This window comes from Sphaerulina musiva (assembly GCF_000320565.1).
Source record: "Sphaerulina musiva SO2202 unplaced genomic scaffold SEPMUscaffold_2, whole genome shotgun sequence".
Lineage (NCBI taxonomy): Eukaryota > Fungi > Ascomycota > Dothideomycetes > Mycosphaerellales > Mycosphaerellaceae > Sphaerulina > Sphaerulina musiva.
Window position 1 is genome coordinate 2,854,354 of NW_016017384.1, and position 18,573 is coordinate 2,872,926.

General features: G+C 50.2%; 7 protein-coding genes across 7 annotated transcripts; 5 read left to right on the forward strand and 2 right to left on the reverse strand.

Moving 5' to 3' along the window:
* Positions 1–2,640: 2,640 nt before the first annotated feature.
* Positions 2,641–5,678, forward strand: SEPMUDRAFT_61225 (uncharacterized protein; the record flags this gene model as incomplete). Its single annotated transcript, XM_016909554.1, has 1 exon — positions 2,641–5,678. One exon carries the CDS (start codon positions 2,641–2,643, stop codon positions 3,979–3,981), a length of 1,341 nt encoding a protein of 446 aa, XP_016764014.1. The 3' UTR covers positions 3,982–5,678.
* On the reverse strand, positions 3,912–5,680 carry SEPMUDRAFT_61226 (nucleotide sugar dehydrogenase; the record flags this gene model as incomplete). The annotated part of the gene is made up of 2 exons (XM_016909555.1): positions 3,912–5,183; positions 5,234–5,680. 2 exons carry the CDS (start codon positions 5,678–5,680, stop codon positions 4,368–4,370), a joined length of 1,263 nt encoding a protein of 420 aa, XP_016764015.1. The 3' UTR covers positions 3,912–4,367.
* Positions 5,681–6,511: 831 nt separating this feature from the next.
* On the forward strand, positions 6,512–12,596 carry SEPMUDRAFT_124070 (uncharacterized protein). Its single transcript, XM_016901880.1, has 3 exons — positions 6,512–11,501; positions 11,590–12,124; positions 12,198–12,596. The coding sequence occupies exon 1, from the start codon at positions 7,104–7,106 to the stop codon at positions 8,574–8,576; it is 1,473 nt and encodes a 490-aa protein (XP_016764016.1). The 5' UTR covers positions 6,512–7,103; the 3' UTR covers positions 8,577–11,501; positions 11,590–12,124; positions 12,198–12,596.
* SEPMUDRAFT_114958 (glycosyltransferase family 2 protein) lies at positions 8,955–9,863 on the forward strand (the record flags this gene model as incomplete). The annotated part of the gene is made up of 1 exon (XM_016901119.1): positions 8,955–9,863. One exon carries the CDS (start codon positions 8,955–8,957, stop codon positions 9,861–9,863), a length of 909 nt encoding a protein of 302 aa, XP_016764017.1.
* On the reverse strand, positions 9,994–10,746 carry SEPMUDRAFT_114959 (uncharacterized protein; the record flags this gene model as incomplete). Its single annotated transcript, XM_016901120.1, has 3 exons — positions 9,994–10,502; positions 10,559–10,645; positions 10,701–10,746. The coding sequence occupies 3 exons, from the start codon at positions 10,744–10,746 to the stop codon at positions 9,994–9,996; spliced, it is 642 nt and encodes a 213-aa protein (XP_016764018.1).
* On the forward strand, positions 10,869–11,843 carry SEPMUDRAFT_9096 (uncharacterized protein; the record flags this gene model as incomplete). The annotated part of the gene is made up of 1 exon (XM_016910544.1): positions 10,869–11,843. A coding segment is annotated over one exon (975 nt), but the record flags the coding sequence as incomplete, so codon positions are not given.
* Positions 12,597–13,174: 578 nt separating the features above from the next.
* SEPMUDRAFT_147643 (valyl-tRNA synthetase mitochondrial precursor) lies at positions 13,175–17,100 on the forward strand. The gene is made up of 4 exons (XM_016904434.1): positions 13,175–13,952; positions 14,007–15,455; positions 15,545–15,781; positions 15,935–17,100. The coding sequence occupies exons 1-4, from the start codon at positions 13,569–13,571 to the stop codon at positions 17,021–17,023; spliced, it is 3,159 nt and encodes a 1,052-aa protein (XP_016764020.1). The 5' UTR covers positions 13,175–13,568; the 3' UTR covers positions 17,024–17,100.
* The last annotated feature ends 1,473 nt before the right edge of the window (positions 17,101–18,573 follow it).

Genomic DNA, 18,573 nt, shown 5'->3' on the forward strand with positions numbered 1-18,573 from the left:
AATAAATCATCTACCCCGATTATATCTCTATTACACTTTTTTCTCATACATTCGTTCATTCCCCTGATCCATCCTGCTTCTCTCTACACCTGCAAATTTCTCCCTTCCTTTCCTTCCTTTCCTCTCTTTCCGACCTATACTAACAACAACAACAATCATCTGGATATGAGAAAAAAGAAACAAAAAAGAAAAGCAATTTCCACCCCCTCAAGGGCAGAAAAGAGATTGATGAAGAAGATCGACCAGACCTGATCCATGTCCATGCCATGTCTATCCACATCCAGGCGGGGAGGGCCCAGACAATAGAATTCTAGAATTTCGACCGAGACAGGTAGAGACTGGAGTAAAAATGTCCCGATCTACCGAAAAGAAAGAAAAGAAAGGAAAGAATATGGAGAAAATGCTGTTTGTCCCAAATGCAAGGTTCCCCTTTCCTTGTATATGCGGAGTACCTGGTATTTCTTATTATTCCCGAGGGCTAGGGCTAGGTAGGGCTAGGTGAAGAAGTCTGGAGAATACAATGCCAAGAGTTACCTACTGTATTTCCACGTTGCAAATCCAATCTCTTGAGGGCCATGTGGTCTTATGGAAGTTGGCCAACCAAGGATACTGAGTGTGGTCGAGGGACAGACAGCATTCGAGCAAAAGAAAAAATGTCGCAATCCATGTATTGAAACATGGGAATTTGCACAACTGAATGCATCAGCCGTGAATCGCTATTATCGCAATTAGTACACCATTCATCGCAAGTGTTACGAGGGATGTTACTCACAACACGGGGCCCGCGCAGATAGCAGTGAAGCTGAATGCTCGCCTGATGGCAAGCGCGGATTTTACCACTAAACCACTGATGCTGTGTTTGATGAGTAAGCTGAAGGTTGTTCTGTACATAATCAACACAAAACGACCTCCAAACCTTCCGAAGCGCAGCGTAGGTCAGGTGCAGGGGGGAGTGAAGGCCAACCAATTTGGCGCGCTTAGACTACTATAGCCAGAGAAATAGACTCGAAATCGCACGGTTTGATTGGCGCGATCCTTGGCGGGGGGCGCGCTAAATCCACTAGACCCAAAGCGTTGTCACCTTAAGAAAAAGCCCGCCGCAGGTATACCTGCCTGCCTGCCTGCCTGCCTACCGACCTGCCTATCTGTCCCTACGGGCTACATTGCCTAAAATTCAGAAGAGAAGGACAAGGAGGAGAAGGGGGAGGAGGAGGAGAAGGAGAGGGAGAGGAGGAGGAGAAGGAGAAGGAGAAGGAGAAGGAGAAAGAGAAGGAGAAGGAGAAGGAGGAAGAGGAAGAGGAAGAGGAAGAAGAGGAAGCCTTAAAAGAAGAAGAAAAGGCCTAGGAAGAAGAGATAGAGAGAAGAAAAGGCTAAGCAAGAAGAGATAGAGAGAAGAGACGAGAGACAGAGACAGAGACGGAGAACAAGAAGGAGAACAAGAAGGAGAACGAGAAGAAGGAGAACGAGATACCTAGGAAGAAGATAGACAGAGAGATAGAATACATATACATACGCACGCGCGCACATATATAGAAAATTGGCCGACACCGTGCCACCAACGGGCAGGCCCGTAGGACATATTAATACCTAGGGTAGACTTAGAGGTATATCTGGCTAAAAGGAAGTTTTTAATTGATAGTACTTATATTGTCTCTAATAGGAGGAAACTCAACACTATAACCGGATTATTATAGGGAGAGCGCCTTAAGTGTACTAAAACATATGTACAACTATACTGTACAGTAGTAGACCGTTAAAGAAAATTGAGATACTAAGCGGAGGGAGCGACAGCAGCCGAGCAAAAGAAAAAGAAAAAGTCGCAATCTATATATTGAAACATAGGAGTTTGCACAACTGAATGCATCAGCCGTGAATCGCTATTATCATAATCAGTATGCGGTTCAATGTAGACAGTACGGTGGTTGCTACTCACAACACGGGGCCCGCGCAAGATGCTCGCCTGATGGCAAGCGCGGATTTTACCACTAAACCACTGATGCTTTGATTGATGAGTCAGCCGGGGTCAATGACATATATCAAGGCTTTTTTTTGCTGCCACACGGTGGGCGATCTTCGGGAAATGGCGAGTGCGGACTGACTTCTTCCTATCCCATAAATTTCTTACACATTGCAAAACAGCCGCTACAAGCACAGACCGCAAGAAGAAAGGCATCACGGGTAGCGACAAGTTACCGCTCCAGTGCTCTATGATGGAAGAAGAAAAACCAGCTCGCTGCATAGGCTGGCAGACCAGTCCAACTGTACTTGATGGCTGCCAACTAATGGATGTGTATGTATTTGCAAGCGGAAGAGCGAACTAAAACCAGCAGAAAGGAAAGCAATAGTGACACAGAGAAGACAATGACCGAAAGTTCCATCGTTTGCTGTAGCCCCTTTATGCGCTTCTATGGAAGAGGAAGTCGATACGATGGATATAAGTACCACACTCAGCCTGTATACTGACCCCAACAGACCAAGCATCCCAAGTCTTACACTGTCTCCCCGAGGCGCAGAATGTCGAAATCCAACAAAGCAGAGAGGGCTCACTACCTCCAGCTCTTCGAGGAAGAAGAGAGTAGTCGCAGCGGTAGGGAGGAAGAGTTCCGAACGACACCACTGTTCTCGCTAGCAGTCAAGCATATGGTCACAGAAAATCATTCGCCGCCTCCAAACCTCCTAGTCCCTACATGCTCGAAGAATCACCCAACAACGACCACTACATCAACAACTCCCGTTCTACCACAATACGGTCTACTGGGGTTTCACATTGGCGAGCACGCCGAAATTGACGCCAAAGAGCCCGTTTTTCTCAACACGAACGCGCCTAGTTCGGTGTTCATTTGCGGCTCGCAGGGGAGCGGCAAGAGCTATACCTTGAGCTGTATGCTCGAGAACTGCCTCCTCGTGAGCGAAGAACTTGGGATCCTGCGTCAGCCCGTCGCCGGAGTCGTTTTTCACTACGACGTCGACAGTACCAATAGCGCTGTTTCCGAAGCTGCTAGCCTGTGCTCCCGCGGGATTCGAGTTCGTGTGCTGGTCTCCCCCAGCAACAAGTTCAAGCTGGAAGAAGCATACTCGCGTCTCCCCGGTGCGGCAGAGAATTTGGAGATAGCAACGTTGATGTTTAAAGATCAGCATCTGAGCATCGAGAGGATGCTCCGGTTGATGGCATTCTCGGAAGCCGAAGGAAATGTGCCGCTGTACATGGAAGTCATCCAGAAGATTCTGAGGCAGATGGCTATCCAAGGAACCCAGTTCACAATGGCGGCGTTCGAGCAACTGCTGGACAAAGAAAGCTTCATCCCCGGTCAACGCAGCATGATGAACATGCGACTGGATCTATTGCGCAGCTTTCTTCAGCCTCAAAAGAAGAAGAAGAAGGGAATGGATAATGTGTTCGAGAGCAAGCCTGGTACGCTCACCATCGTGGACCTCAGCGATCCATTCATCGACTCAGCTACAGTGTGTCTCCTTTTCGAGATCTGCCTGGGATTAGTGAAAGAAAATCGACCCGATGCCGGACTGGTCATCGCGCTGGATGAAGCGCATAAATACCTGAATGATTCTCCTGCAGCTGGGAACTTTACCAACCGCCTCCTGACTACGATTCGCGAGCAGAGGCACAATGCCACAAGAATTCTCATCGCCACCCAAGAACCCACGCTATCAAGTAAGCTGCTCGATCTATGCTCGGTGAGCATTGTACACCACTTCAAATCGCCCGCGTGGTTCACGACCATCCGCAACCACTTGGGCGGGGCGTCGAGTCTCACTGGTACCAGTACAGAACTAGAGAAGATGTTTGAGAGTATTATGAATTTACGAACAGGCGAGTCCCTCGTCTTCGCTCCGGAGGCTTACGTCTGTCAGGATGAATTGTTGGCGCCGCAGAAGCTTGGTGCGGGAGCGATGAAGATGCGGACGAGGAAGAGAGTGGGATTGGATAGGGGAAAGAGTGTACTCGCGGTGAACAGAAACTAAGTCCGGGTGTTCGAAGTCTTCAGGCGATGCCAATATCTGAGCAGCGACATGTTCGTGGCCAGCACTACATACAAGTAAACCTCATCGCCGACCACAATGGGAGAATGGTAGGTCAGGTACATGTATATGGGACGGACGTGAGTACAGTATGCCGAGAAATTCATTGATGTGATAGGTACGTGCCTCAGGTACCAATAATCATCAACTGAGATTTTCTGTCGCCTTAACCAACACTCTACTGACCATGATCTCATGCCAACCCATTCGACTGATTGCCAATAAGCTGTGGTAGCTGCAATCGCTTCCATCGACCAAATCCAATCCACCACCTGTTGAGCGAGCTCGATTGATCGCTATCGCCGGGTCTGCCCAATCGAAATCCCGATTCACAAGCTTGCCAACGTGTATGATCTCGGTGAGTAGTTGTGCACAATTACACCTTCAAGCAGATCAAGAAGATGCATATCGAGGCCTACCTGATCCACGGTAACGAGTATCCCAGCGAATTCTTCAAGACTATTCTTATTCCAATCCACGGACGTGTTCAGCTTCGGCACGTAGGCCAGAGCCGTTTGATCGACAAGAGGATCTGCGAACTCGACATCCAAATCGTATTTTCCCAGCAGAAATTGGATGGCAGCAACACCTGGAGAGTTATGAAGCATGCTCTGGCCCCTCTTGAAGCCTACGCCTACAACGAGCACACGCATTTTCAAGTTTGACAAAGGCCTTCGAGCCCCAGTCGTGCCTCGCTTGTTCTCAAGCACTCGCATCAGCCGATCAACAATCTCAGAAGGCCGTCTCCACGAGGTTTCGGTTGCGTGCTGGAGGATGGGCATGTTGCATGTCTTCAGGAGATAATAAGGATTCACAGGTATGCAGGGGCCACCGACTCCCGGTCCAGGCCAAAATGGTTGGTAACCGAATGGTTTCGATGCGGCCGCTCTGCTAACCTCCCATTCATCGATGCCCAGGGAGGCGCAAGCGTCGGCCATCTCATTGGCATACGCCGCACATACCATGCGCTGACAATTCTCGTAGAGTTTCGTCATTTCTGCCGCCTCCAACGAAGACACCGGAATCAGATGGTCAAACACACGCCCATAGAGCTGATGTACAGCAGCCAATGATGGAGAGTCTATGCCGGAGATGATCTTTGGGATACTCTGGAACGCGGGAAATTTGCGCCCTGGATCCACTCTCTGGCCACTCAATGTCAGCTCTGCTTTCGTAAGCGTTCGATATGGTATACCTCTGGAGACATGCCCACTTTAGCGTGCTTTGTGGCGACCAGGAAGCTGAGGAGCTCTCTTGTCATGCCTATCGCTACTGTGCTTTCTACGACCACAGTAACTCCTGGGCGAACATGCTGGGCGATGGTTCGTATTGCTATCTCTAGGAACGTGGTATCGATGGTTTTGTCGTGGTTGAGAGGGGTTGGGACGGATATGAGAATAGCGTTCGCGGCAGCCAAATCAGGGGCATGTGAAGTTGTTCGAACCGCCGCTGATCCTGAGAATTGCTGTGCGATCTTTTCGATTCTCTGCTTTGAAACATCAAAAGCAATCACCTCGTAGACTCTGGCGAATGCCTCAACCAGGTGTGAACCAACGTATCCGACTCCAACGACAGCCACGACGGGATGAAATTGTCGTTCTTGTGCAAGAGTGGCTTTGATACGCGCAGTATCGGATGTCATGACCTTTTTTTTTCCTTTTCGCTCTCTGTTGATGATGAAGTAGGTTAGGTGTGGGGAAATGAGAACGGATCTTTCGATAGAGGTTGTAATAGAGACAGGCAAGCGATTGTGTGTCTTAAGCGAATGTATGAGTTCGTGGATCCAGTATCCGATGCAGATACCCAGAGAGCACCTGGGAGAGGACTCGATGAACAACACGGCATTTCCCCAAGCGATGTCTCATCTCGGGCTTCCGTAAGTGGATCTGAAGTCATGCTGTCAAGGTGTGATTGCATTTATGGGTGAGAGTGGAGCCACTCAACATGTCCGGTTCGTGAGTATTTCTTTTCTTGTCATGAATGACTCTGATAAGACCAGGCTGAATATGCTGCAGTCTTCCAAGTATACGGTATGTAAACAGTCCTACTCCCTCTCTCGACATCGAAGAAGCCACTATTATTCTCCTTTAGCTTTCTACGCGGCTTACGCTACCAACATCAGACATTTGATCTCTTACAGATGTCGTATTCGGCATCTTCAGCGAGAAGTGGATCTTGAGTCCTGCTGTCAGCATGTGGCGACATTCGTGGAACAGCAGGATTCCGCTACAGTCGCCTTCTACAGTGGCACAGCCGATCGATAGTCTATCTACATCTATATACAGCGTATCAGAAGACGCAGTTTTGATCGTCGCCACTCGCCAGGCTTAAAATCAAGAGACTCTTCTATTTTGCCGGTTGCAGGATGCAATGACTCCACTCGAGCGAGTTTCCCGAGAGATTGTACTCTACTTGCTTGAGAGTCTGCACCTAAAAGATCAAGACTAGTCCCTCTGAGGTAATATCAAGGTGCGGGTAGTCTAACGATCGGCTGTGCCGCTTGGTCACATTGTTGCTGCCTATCAAAAGATGCTATAGACGAATGACGCTATTGTCCCTACTGTCACCCATCCCAGTAAAGGGTGGCTAGGCCTCGCAACCTCGTACGTATTATGATCTATCATAATCGTCGAACGCTGAACGCTGAACGCTGAACAAGAAGAGCGGGCATGCAGTCTTGCATTGTGAGAATGTGGCTATCGAAGGCAGTCTGGAGGAATCCGCTTCGCCGATGACGCCGAAACCACGTCTCGGTCCTCATCGCCTCCGGTGAGACTAGTATTATAAGTCACCATGTAGGGTACTTCAACGTTTTTGCCGATTGTGTTATGTGAGAAGCCCACTAGCGGTATATATCAGACGTTGCAAAGTCCCTCTCGGAAGATTGGATGGACACAAGCACCTGTAAAGCTGCTTTCAAATGTAAGAAATCGCTGTCGCAAGCCTCCTAGCCGGAGCCGTACTAACTCACATTCATTTTCAGACGCCCTTTGTAGTAGCCATAATAAGCCCAGTTGCGTTCCTACAGAACTCGCCTCCAGCAATATCGGGTAACAGCAGCTATCATGGAGCTTGTAATCATTGGCTTTGGCCCAGTGGCGGGCTACAAGTACTCCAGGTGCATACACAACGCAATCGTGCACGGTAATCTAAATCGATACCACATCATCGACCGCGAGTGCCAGCAGCAACAAGTTGAGGCCAGGCTTGCTAAGTTGCCTGTTCAACCTGCATCGTGCACGTACATTCCTGAAAACGTCTTGCGAGATGGCACCGATTCCGGCATCGGATGGCTGGTCCAGCACGGCCTGCTCACAAACGACGGAACGAGAAAGAAGATTGTTCTCACCACGGAGCCGCAGTCGCATGATGCATATATCAGGCATGCATTAGCACAACACTTTGACATCTTGGTTTCCAAGCCCCTGATATTACCCATTAAAGATGGTGTCCTCGACCATCGAGCTTTGATGCCAGGCGTCCACGCCATTGCGAAAGCATCAGTGGAGGCCGGCGTCCATTCTGCCATGTTGTGTCTGGGTCGATTCCACGAGATCTACGAGAAGAAGCTTCGACAGCCAGTGGCGATGATGATGCAGCGTTTACAGACACCAATCACGTCTGTTCACATCAAGACTGCCTCAGGGGTGTGGAATCTCCCGTCCGAGTTCAGTCAGCGGGAAGACCATCCCTACAAATACGGCTACGGTATGCTCATGCACGGCGCCTATCACTACATCGACATTCTGGCCCGGCTTCTCTTGTTGAACAGACAGCTTTTCCCAGAAGAAGAGTTTTTCATCACGCTGCAAGGATTCTCTGCCGGACCGCACGATCAGCGCATGCGGATCGGAAACCTCGAACCAAACACTTCAGGTTACCGACCAGAGTTCTCCGAGTTGCAAGATGGCCTTCCGTACGGCGAAACCGACATTGTTGCATCCTACGCCTTGAGGTTTCGGTCCTCCGGTCGTGTGCTTACGCTGGGAACCATCTCGCTCGAGCAAACAACACCAGGTATGCGCTCGTGGGGTCCGTTTCCAGAGGTTCCCTACAACATCAATGGCCGGTTGCATTGTACCGACATTGACGTGAGGCTGGGCACAGCGTTTTCAATTGCCACAAACGTGACGAAACATCCTATACAAGCTCGTTTGGGCGATACCGATGTTCGTGGCGTGAATTCTGCAACAGTTGTCACGAGAGCGAACGCTCGGATTGCTCGGACCCAAGGATTCATTCGTCAGGAGACCTTCGAGCGTCCCTACGGTAAATCGTATTCTTACACGGCAGAAACTGAAATATTTGAGAGGTGGCTCCAAGATAAACCCACCTACAGCGACCTGCAGTCACATGTCCCCTCATGCGCTATACTTGATGGACTTCTCAAGCTGGCTGCGGCTGACTGGCGTGGCGACATTGAGGTAGACTTCGACTACCCAGCTCCCGAGTGCCCAAAAGTTTCACAGTACGACGACCCGTGGTACGCATATATGGCCGACGACGTGGCGTTTTCCTCTGAGCACCCGACCAGGTGACCGTACTCGGTGTGACAAGTGATTTCTGTGGGCCCTGGATCGGCCAGGAGGCGCCCTAGAGTCGCACAAAATCCGCCTGATTTTGAGGAGAGAAGACAGGGTGTGAGAAACGAACGGCACACATGCCTAGGCATTGCATCAGGCCCAACCGAAGAATTGTTTGAGCCCACCTCAGCTAGGTAGTTCAAAAGACATCCCGGATTGCCGGATTAGAAGCTAGCGTGTTGACGCTATGCGGGCCCTCTGCAGTGGATATATCGAGGTGATTAGCCGTCCTCATCATGCTGTATCTTCTTCTTCTTCTTCTTCTTCTTATCTGCCGACTTTTGTCCTTCTTGTCCACTAGAAGGCCTGACAGTGTCAGATTCTCCCTCAACAATGCGCCGGGTGTCTATTATAGTCCCCAGCTTTAACGCGGGTTATTACCTCCGCGACTGTGTATCCTCGATACGACAGCATACAGCAGGTGTCGATAGAGAAGTGATTGTGGTGGACGATGGTTCGACAGACGAGATGAGCGTCCGCGTGATAGAAGAATTGGCCTCTGAGCCGGATCTCAAAGTGATCCGCCATGGCAAGAACCTCGGCGTCCAATTCGCTCGCAACACAGGCCTGAAGGCAGCTGGGGGAGACTACATTGTTTGTCTGGACGGAGACGACGTTTTGCTGCCAATCTTGGAGCATGGAAGCTTTCTATCGGAAGCGACACGAATCCTCTCCGAGAAGCCCGAGGTCGCATTCGTACACACCATGTCGGAGATGTTTGGGGACTTCAGTGGCTTGACGATCTCCTCGTACCCTCTCCGTGAGGAAATGGTTGCCCGAAAGCACCATATACACATCGCTATCGTGTATCGCCGTACCGAGATCTCTCAGGGTCTGCATTACATGGAGACGGTGCCGAAGTGGCAGGACTGGGCGTTTGGGGCCTCTTTGCTCGCGCGCAGGTGGGCAAGGAGGGAGCAATTGGAGATTGGTTTCGTCAAGGGTCCTGGGTATGGCTACCGCATTCATTCTGCAGTTGCTCGAATTTCTCAGACTGAGGTCCGTGAGCACGATGCCACACGGCTGGTGATCGAAGCCCATACGGATTACTTCGCCTCAAGACTCCCACATGTGACGAACAATGTAGAGGATCTGACTGCAATTGTGGTGGCATCCAAGCCGAGCGCGCTTGCGGATCTGCTGTTCATGGCATCTTTTGATCTGGAGCAGGCCTTGGGTGTTGCTCGGGATCGCGGATACCAACTCGGTTCAGCCCAGGTCGACCGGCTTGGAATCCCCTAGAGTTCGTTTGCGGTAAACACATAGATACGAACAAAATCGCCAAGGCCACTGTGTGTAGACTACTTGCAAGCAGAACTGGCGCTCCAGACCAGGCATTACCATGAGCCAAGTCTCCATGTGAATGTTGCAGTCAAGATTGCCGGAAATGAGTGCCCCAAAGCTTTGTGATATGGCGCCGGCCGCGTACAGCGACGCCACTGTAGTCCACGGGAAAAGAGCGATAATAGCACACCGGAAGGAAATCAGCAACCTCCAGAAAGGCAAGCTCATTCGGCACGGAAACAATTTTGCAGTCTTTGAGAAGGCAGTGAGTTGTTTTCGAGTAGTGACGAGTGCAGATAATGTCCTCGAAGACCGCCATCAAACGAGCGTAGACCAGATACTGGGAGAATTCCCGGAGGAATATGAGGAAGCATAGCTGCCGTCCATATCGCGATGAAGTGAATGAAGAATGGTCTTGCTGGACAGTCTCAAGAGCATTCTCAGCCTCTGGCGCCTGGCTAGCAGTAACTTCGTAATGCTCATCGCGAATATACAAGAGTAGAGGGGTCTGTTCCAGCACAAGTGTAGCCATCCATCGGAATGGCAGGTGGAGAGTGAGCAAGGTGCCCGGAAGAGTTCCGTAGAGCGTAGTAGGTGCTGCGGCTGAATCAGGCCTTTGAACGAGCCTGCATGCAGAGTTCTTATCGGATCACCGTGCCTCTCGAGTGCCACAATCGGCTCAGATACCGCATCGAGAATGTCGAGAAGGCCGGTGTCAACTCCGCTCCCGTTCGCCACAGCTGCGCCAAAAACAGGTATTAACCGTTTCCCCAGCGGCTCCCGTACTTATTCTACTGTTCCCATCATAACTCAGAAGAACCTTCTTGAGCCCTGACTGCATTGCGACTGTCTTATCCAGCATTTGTGACTTCCTCCCCTTGTGTTGCTATGCCTCTGACTGGAACTAGGGAGCCTGATCCGTTTTGTGACTCCGGGGAATTCAACATTTCGGACGTGGACAGCGAAGTAGAATGTGCGGCTCAACTGCTTAGACTACTCGATTTTCCTGGCATGACCTCGCGAAAAGACACCGTCGCTGCTGCCAATGTCAAAACCTTCCCGTGGGTGTTCCAGCCCAATACTAAGGCCGACAATTGCGCAGATGTGAGTCACTGGCTCCTCAGGGGTGACCGCTTCTACTGGGTGACCGGCAAGGCAGGTTCCGGCAAATCGACCTTGATGAATTTCCTCTTGACGTCTCCAGAAACGGAGGCCGCGCTTTCTAAATGGGCTGGCAACGCAGGCGTTGTGCTTGTATCTTACTTTTTCTGGAATTCTGGCAAGCCTCTGCAGAAAAGTATCCTTGGCTTACTCCGGGCTTCCGTGTACCAAATTCTGGAGAATGATCGCAGTATGGCGAGGATCGTGGAGAGAGTTTTGTTTGAGTCTCGATGCTCATCGACGGGCTGTCCTCCATTTCGCGAGACTGTGTTATCCGAATCAAAGCTCTGCGAGGTCTTGTTGGCTCTGCTTGACCATGGCAAATCGCAATCCTCCAGCTACTGCTTCTTCATCGATGCACTCGGAGAATGCGAAGGAGATCGCACCGTGCTGCTGAGTTTGCTTGAGAAGTTGGTCGAGCGCCCTCACGTCAAGGTGTGTGCTTCCAGTACCCCGTGGCCATCCCTCAGACGCTTTTTTCGACTTAGTGCGACGTTGACCCTGGAAAATTTTACCTCTGCAGACCTGTTGCTTTACGCCGGCGAAAGGATGAGACAGCAGTTAGCACGGACAAAGCAGGCAATTGCCGAATCGAATGTGGAGAAGCTTGCCTCGGAAATTGTCGCGAGGTCCAATGGCATCTTTCTATGGGTTGTGCTTGTAACGTGCGAGATGAACGAAGGGCTTGCAAGAGGTGACAGTATTGACGTACTGCTGAGAAGACTAGACGCGTCGCCTCCAGAGATACGCGATCTTCTTCCAGTCATACTAGACAGGCGTGCTGATGCATTATTCCGAGACAGCGCTATGAGATACCTGTCATTGCGTGCAGCATCGAGCGAGCCGGTAGACCTTCTGACATTTTCCATGGCGTGTCTCGAGAACAGCCATGCTGCGGAACGAGACCAACTGATGTCAATCTCGATGGACGATGCACAGCCTATGGTTCAAGAAATTGCAGAGACGTTGTCAGCTCGTACTGCCGGCTTGCTCGAGGTGTCGTGCGATCCGATTCAATCAGGATATGAGGTCAAGCATCCCATATTCTTACTCATGGCCTACGACGTTAGCTTTTTGCATGACTCTGTCACTACCGTCGTGAAAGACTCCCCGGCTCAGAAGGTAGCCTACCTCCATTGCTTACTCCAAGCATCCGTTCGGGTTGGCACTTGGCTTCGCCATCACGAACAAGGCCGCACGCTATCCGCACGTGCATATCGCCAAGCAGTTCAATTCGCAAAGTCGATTGATGCCGGAGCTTGATCCGAGAAAGCACTGCCAAGAAGGATTTCTGAAGGATTTCTGAACAATGACATTGGCAAATCCATTCGTTTGGAGTCTAGTTTGGGGTCCATGTGGGTATACTGTTGCCCTATACCCACGTTTTTTTACTCTATGCAGAGACTGGCGCAGGTTTTTTTTTAACCGGGAAATTAGCGACGAAGCACACAGTGCAAGGAGGCGCGTAGCGTACGCGAGGCCGTAGGAGACTGCCCTGCATGACTCATGAGATTGTTAGCTTATGAAACTTCCCTGTATGTCTATGCGCGCGTCAAGTGAATCGTCCACTCGGGTTTTTATACATACCTCATGAAGGTAGGTACATTAGGTACCAGGTAGGTATGAGTTTTGAATTACCTCCTAGCGGCACTGTCGCTGCCGGTATGCTGAGCACAGTAGAGGTTCAGTAAGGTGACTGAGAAATCAACGAAGGAGGGGAGATGGTCACTGGGTCTCAGTAGAGGAGGGGGAGTCTGGATATCTATAACATAGAACTGAAGAGTAAGGCTTTCTGTATATCACTTATGAGAAAGGATTGGAACACAACAGAGGCACAGCACTAGGAGGTAGGCAGATAAGGATACAGAACTATAATTCGAAATAGGAAGGGCATATAGTTTAGCACTATTGAACTATAAACTGACTAAGGTACGTAGTATACGGTATACCTGCCCGTTGAAACAGGTAATAATCTGGAAAGCATCAGAAGATAAGAAGATACGGTAACTTACCTAATGTATCTTTGACATAAACGTGTATAGAGACCGCTTACCTTAGGTACCTAAGCAGTCAACACAGAAACTACCTGTACCTATTTGCAACACTTCTCCACCTACCTCCCCGTAGGTACCTACATGTACTCACAATATTCTCGACCTCTTTTTGCACATCCGCCTCCTCTCTGTTGTCAGCGCTCCCGCTGCACATCCCATCATTCCTTCTCTTCCCGCTTTATCGTCCCCTTCCTCTCCTTTCTGCTCTTACATCCTTCGAATCACGCGAGCCGAAGCGTCCTTGCAGTCACTCCGCTCCGCCTACCTTCTCCCGAATCGCTTCAGCACGACGACATACACGCACATTCAGCTCCGCATACACACATTGTTCGCACCGCCATCATCGCTCCCTCGCCGAACAAGCCGCGACCTCGACCTTGCGAACCTCGCTTGTCTTGGTGACGTGCCGTGCGGTCGATTTCTTTCCCCTAGCTTAGCGCAATCGAAGATGGCCTCGACACAGACCTCAGAGAAGACTATCAGCGAGAAGCAACGACTCAAGCTCGCGAAGTTCGCCATCAAGAAGGAAAAGCAAGAACAGCAGGCGCAGCAGGCGCAGCAACGACTCGACGGTGCTGCCAAGGATAAGAAGCTCAAGAGGCAGGATGCTCCTGCTGTCGAATCACAAGATTGGATCGAAGAGACCCCAACTGGACGAAAGAAAATCCTGAAATCACTTGACGACGAATTCCACAAGGCCTACATACCGAAGGTCGTGGAATCTGCCTGGTACAGCTTCTGGGAGGACCAAGGACTGTTCAAGCCACAAACACAAGAGAACGGCCGTCTGAAACCGAAAGGCAAATACGTGATTGCTATACCACCGCCAAATGTATGACTCATGTATCGATCGACGACTCTTCATACCTGCTAATTTCATTCTTAGGTCACGGGCAAACTGCACATTGGGCACGCTCTGGCGCTCTCGTTAGAAGACACCCTCATCAGGTGGCATCGTATGCTGCAGTACTCGACCCTCTACATTCCCGGCACCGACCATGCAGGCATTGCCACACAGGCCGTCGTCGAAAAGCAGCTCGCAAAGCACCCCATCGACGGCAAATCCAAAAGGCAGGACTTCAGTCGAGAGGAATTTGTGCAGTTGTGCCAGGACTGGAAGGAGGACTACCACCGAGAGATCAACAAAACGACACGTAGACTGGGCGTTTCCGTGGATTGGTCGCGAGAAGCCTTTACCATGAGCCCGCAATTGTCCAAAGCCGTCACTGAAACGTTTGTGCAACTCCACTCGGAAGGCCTGATATATCGAGCCAACAGGCTGGTGCATTGGTCCTGTCGCCTCTCTACTGCTCTATCTACCCTGGAAGTGGATCAAAAAGAGCTTGAGGGATCGACGAAGCTTGATGTGCCTGGATATGACCGCAAGATCGAATTCGGAACTCTCACGTATTTCAAATACCCCATCGAAGGGACCAACGGCCAGACCATCGAAGTAGCAACAACAAGACCCGAGACGATGCTTGGCGATACTGCCATTGCGGTGCACCCTCAGGACGACAGATACAAGGATTTTGTGGGCAAGACGGCGCTGCACCCCATCATACCCGATAGAAAACTGAAAATCATCGCCGATGAATATGTCGACAGAGAGTTTGGAACTGGTGCAGTGAAGCTCACCCCTGCCCACGATCATAATGATTTCAACCTGGGCAAGAAACATAACCTGCCCTTCATCAACATCTTGAATGAGGACGGTACTCTCAACAGCAACGCTGGTCACTATGCCGGAGAGAAGAGATTCAATGCGAGGTATGGTGTCATTGAAGAGCTTAAAAGTTTGGGCCTCTTGACCAAGCAAGAGCCGAACAAGATGGTCGTTCCGATATGCAGCCGATCAGGAGATGTCATTGAGCCTTTACTGAAACCTCAGTGGTGGATGAAAATGCAACCTCTCAAAGATCCGGCCATCAAAGTTGTTGAAAGCGGCGAACTCGTCATCCGGCCGGACGTGCAGAAACGCCAGTACTTGACCTGGATGCGAGATCTTCAAGACTGGTGTTTATCGAGACAGCTATGGTGGGGCCATCAGATACCGGCGTACTACATCAGTTTCGAGGGTGAAGAAGCTGACAATAATGCGAACGATGACTACTGGGTTTGCGGCGCGACAGAACAAGAGGCTCGGAGCAAGGCAGAGAAGAAATTCCCGGGCAAAAATGTGACACTGAAACGAGACGAAGACGTGCTGGACACCTGGTTTAGCTCTGGCCTCTGGCCGTTTAGTACCCTTGGATGGCCAGACAAAACGCCAGATCTGGAGAACTACTTTCCAACCACGACCCTGGAGACGGGGTGGGATATCGTACCTTTCTGGGTGAGTTCACAACCGCTGAGTTATCGGTCGGGGTAGCATCTCTGCAACATTTACTGACCATATATACCTACCATTTATCCCTCTTCTAGGTCAGCCGCATGATCATGTTCTCCCTTAAGCTCACCGGCCAGGTGCCCTTCAAAGAGGTTTTTTGCCATGGTTTGATACGAGACAGCGATGGGAGGAAAATGTCCAAATCTTTGGGGAATGTGATCGATCCTATCGACATCCTGGATGGGATTTCTCTTGATGAACTGCATCAGAAGCTGTTGCAGGGGAATCTTGCCCAGAGCGAAGTCAAGAACGCTGAAAGGTACCAGAAGAAGGTAAGTTGTTGACGCTGGGGGCATCGACTTGAGATATCTCACGTAAAGCATAGCTGGACTGTACACTCGTGCTGCTCGGATGAGACGCTTTAGCTCGAGGCGAAGCCTCAGTCCTTCGCCGTATCGTCGAATCCATATGCTAACACGTTGCAGGCCTTTCCACAAGGAATCCCAGAGGTTGGCGCCGATGCCTTGCGCTTCTCCCTTGTCAACTACACTCAAGCATCTGGCAGCGACATCAATTTCGATGTCAAGACGATGCACAGCTATCGAAGATTCTGCAACAAGATCTACCAGGCTACGAAATACGTACTCGGGAAGCTCGGCGAAGACTTTGTTCCTCGCGAAACGAGTGCTCTTGCAGGTAAGGAGAGTCTGCCCGAGAAGTGGATTTTGACGAAGATGAACAGTGCCGCGAAACAAATCAATCGCGCACTTGAGGAGCGCGAATTTGCAAGGTCGACTCAGATCAGCTATCGATACCTGTACGATGAGCTGTTCGCCATCTATATCGAGAATTCCAAGTCGATTATCTCCGAGGGCACGACCGAAGAGGCTCGGTCGGCCATGGATACACTCTATACGACACTGGAGACTGGCTTGCGGCTCCTCGCTCCCTTTATGCCTTTCCTCACCGAAGAACTTTGGCAGAGGCTACCACGAAGGCCAGGCGATGATACCATCTCAATCACCGTCGCGCACTATCCGGAATATGACCCGTCGTTGGATGACGCGCGATCCGAGACAGCCTATGAGCTTGTACTGGGCTGTTCCAAAGGAATTCGATCTCTCATGGTCGAATATGCTATCAAGGACAAAGGTGTCGCTTATATCGCACCTCTGACTCAAATGTCTCATGATACCGTAACTGCCCAGATTTCCGCCATCGAGTCTCTCAGTGGCAAGACACCAGTGGAAATCACCATACTACAGGTAGGAGAGGGCATTACCACCAACTGCCGCTGTGCGGTATTCCCTGTTTCTGCCGACGCGAATGTCTATCTGCTCGTCCAGGACCGCATTCACGATTTCGGGAAGGAGGCAGAAAAATACCAGGCGAGATTGGATGCAGCGGAGAAGGAGCAACATGACATCGAATCGATCAGGGCAGACATGATGAAAGTGCAGAACAAGGATGTCACTGACGCCCTGCAAGTGGTTGAGGTCCGAAAGCGAGACGTTGAGGCCAGATTGCGGGCATTGCAAGAGACTGTGACCATGTTTGAGAAGATGAAGGTCTAGATAGACAGTGAAGATATGAGAATGGTACTTAGGTATATACAGATATGTACCTATATATACAACTCGTCCATTCTTCTCCTCACCTTCCCTTCCCCTCCATTCCCTCCTATTCTTATCACCCATCACCCATCACTCATCCCTTAACCCCCTCATCATTCATTTATCCTCAATCAATTATGACCTAGCAATAAAATCAGCACAAAATTCATATTATGTTTTTTTTTCTCCTATCTCCCCTTCCCTTCCCCTCCCCTCCATTCCCCTCCCCTCCCTTCCCCTCCCCTTTTCTCCCCCCAAAATACAAGTACGTCAAAAAGAAAAGAAAGATCAAAGAAAGAATGAAAGTAAAAATCAACATACTCCCCTCAGCATGTCCACACTCGCAATTCCGTCCTCCATACATAGCTCCACTGACATCTTTATCCAAGGCAAATTTAGTACAATCTTGACAAACATTGCAGCCCTCCTTTTTGGTGGCTTTTTTGGAGGAAGAAGAAGCAGAAGCAGAAGAAGATGTAGTTGTGGCGGATTTGGATTTGTTGTCGGTCGGGGAAGTGGTGGTGGTGGATTTGGATGATGACATTGTTTGTCGTGTGGTATTAGTGATGGAAATATATGTATGTGTGTATGAGAGACAGAGGAAAGTGAGATCAGTGGGCGAAAGCTTTGAGTCGTTGGGGGAAGTGATCGATTTCAGTCGCTTTATATAATAGTGTTCGCGTGAAGCGAGGTGCTCACTCCCAACCGACTGCAACATTGAGTGCCGGTATATGAAACCGTCAGTCAGCATGACTGCGTAAAGGATCATCAATATAGCGAATCAACAATTGACACAGATTTGAGGGCGTGACACAGCATGAAGCAATGCTCTGCCTACGGTGTGAATGCAGGTTTTCAGCATTCACGCTCATCGCTACGGGCGGATTACCGACAAACTACGTCCATTCGACACCATGTGACGGTAACCCCTCGGTAACAGGGGCTCATGTCCCAAAGATCCGCAAGTACCTGTAGTTCTCGGCGCCATCTGTGATCGTGACAGACCTCGTCGTTGTTTATTTTCGGTGGACAATTGACGAACTAATTTGGAAGGAGAAATCGAAGGCTCAAATTGGTCGACGTATTTGGCATTATACATGTCATCATGTCTTGAAGCCAAGGAAGCGGATCTCTGCGCCATCTGTTCTCGTGATGAACTCTGTCGACGTGATGGTGTGGCGGACAATCGAAGACCCTTCGTGACAGGGGAAGTGAAAAGCCCAGAGTCATCAAAATCTTCAGAATCATATGAATTAAGCGAATTGAATCTTTGTAACAAGTTTGGCGAACATGGAACGAAGAGAGTACTAAATGAGAAAGAAGGTGTCAGTCAAGGGGTGTAATTCATACTTTCCGTCTATGTAATATGCTGTCGTGAGTCATGGGATGCAAATGGGGCAAGGGGGTGGTGCAAATGGGGATGGTGCAAATGGGGGTGGTGCAAATGGGGGTGTGCAAATGGGGCAAGGGGGTTGTGCAAAAGGGGAGTAACTCCAACGCATGGGGGGGGG

Coding starts and splice junctions, on each gene's coding strand:
- SEPMUDRAFT_124070 (XM_016901880.1), top strand. CDS start 7,104: ATGGAGCTTGTAATCATTGGCTTTGGCCCAGTGGCGGGCTACAAGTAC.
- SEPMUDRAFT_147643 (XM_016904434.1), top strand. CDS start 13,569: ATGGCCTCGACACAGACCTCAGAGAAGACTATCAGCGAGAAGCAACGA. Junction 13,953..14,006: donor TTGCTATACCACCGCCAAAT/GTATGACTCATG, acceptor TTTCATTCTTAG/GTCACGGGCAAACTGCACAT. Junction 15,456..15,544: donor GGGATATCGTACCTTTCTGG/GTGAGTTCACAA, acceptor TCCCTCTTCTAG/GTCAGCCGCATGATCATGTT.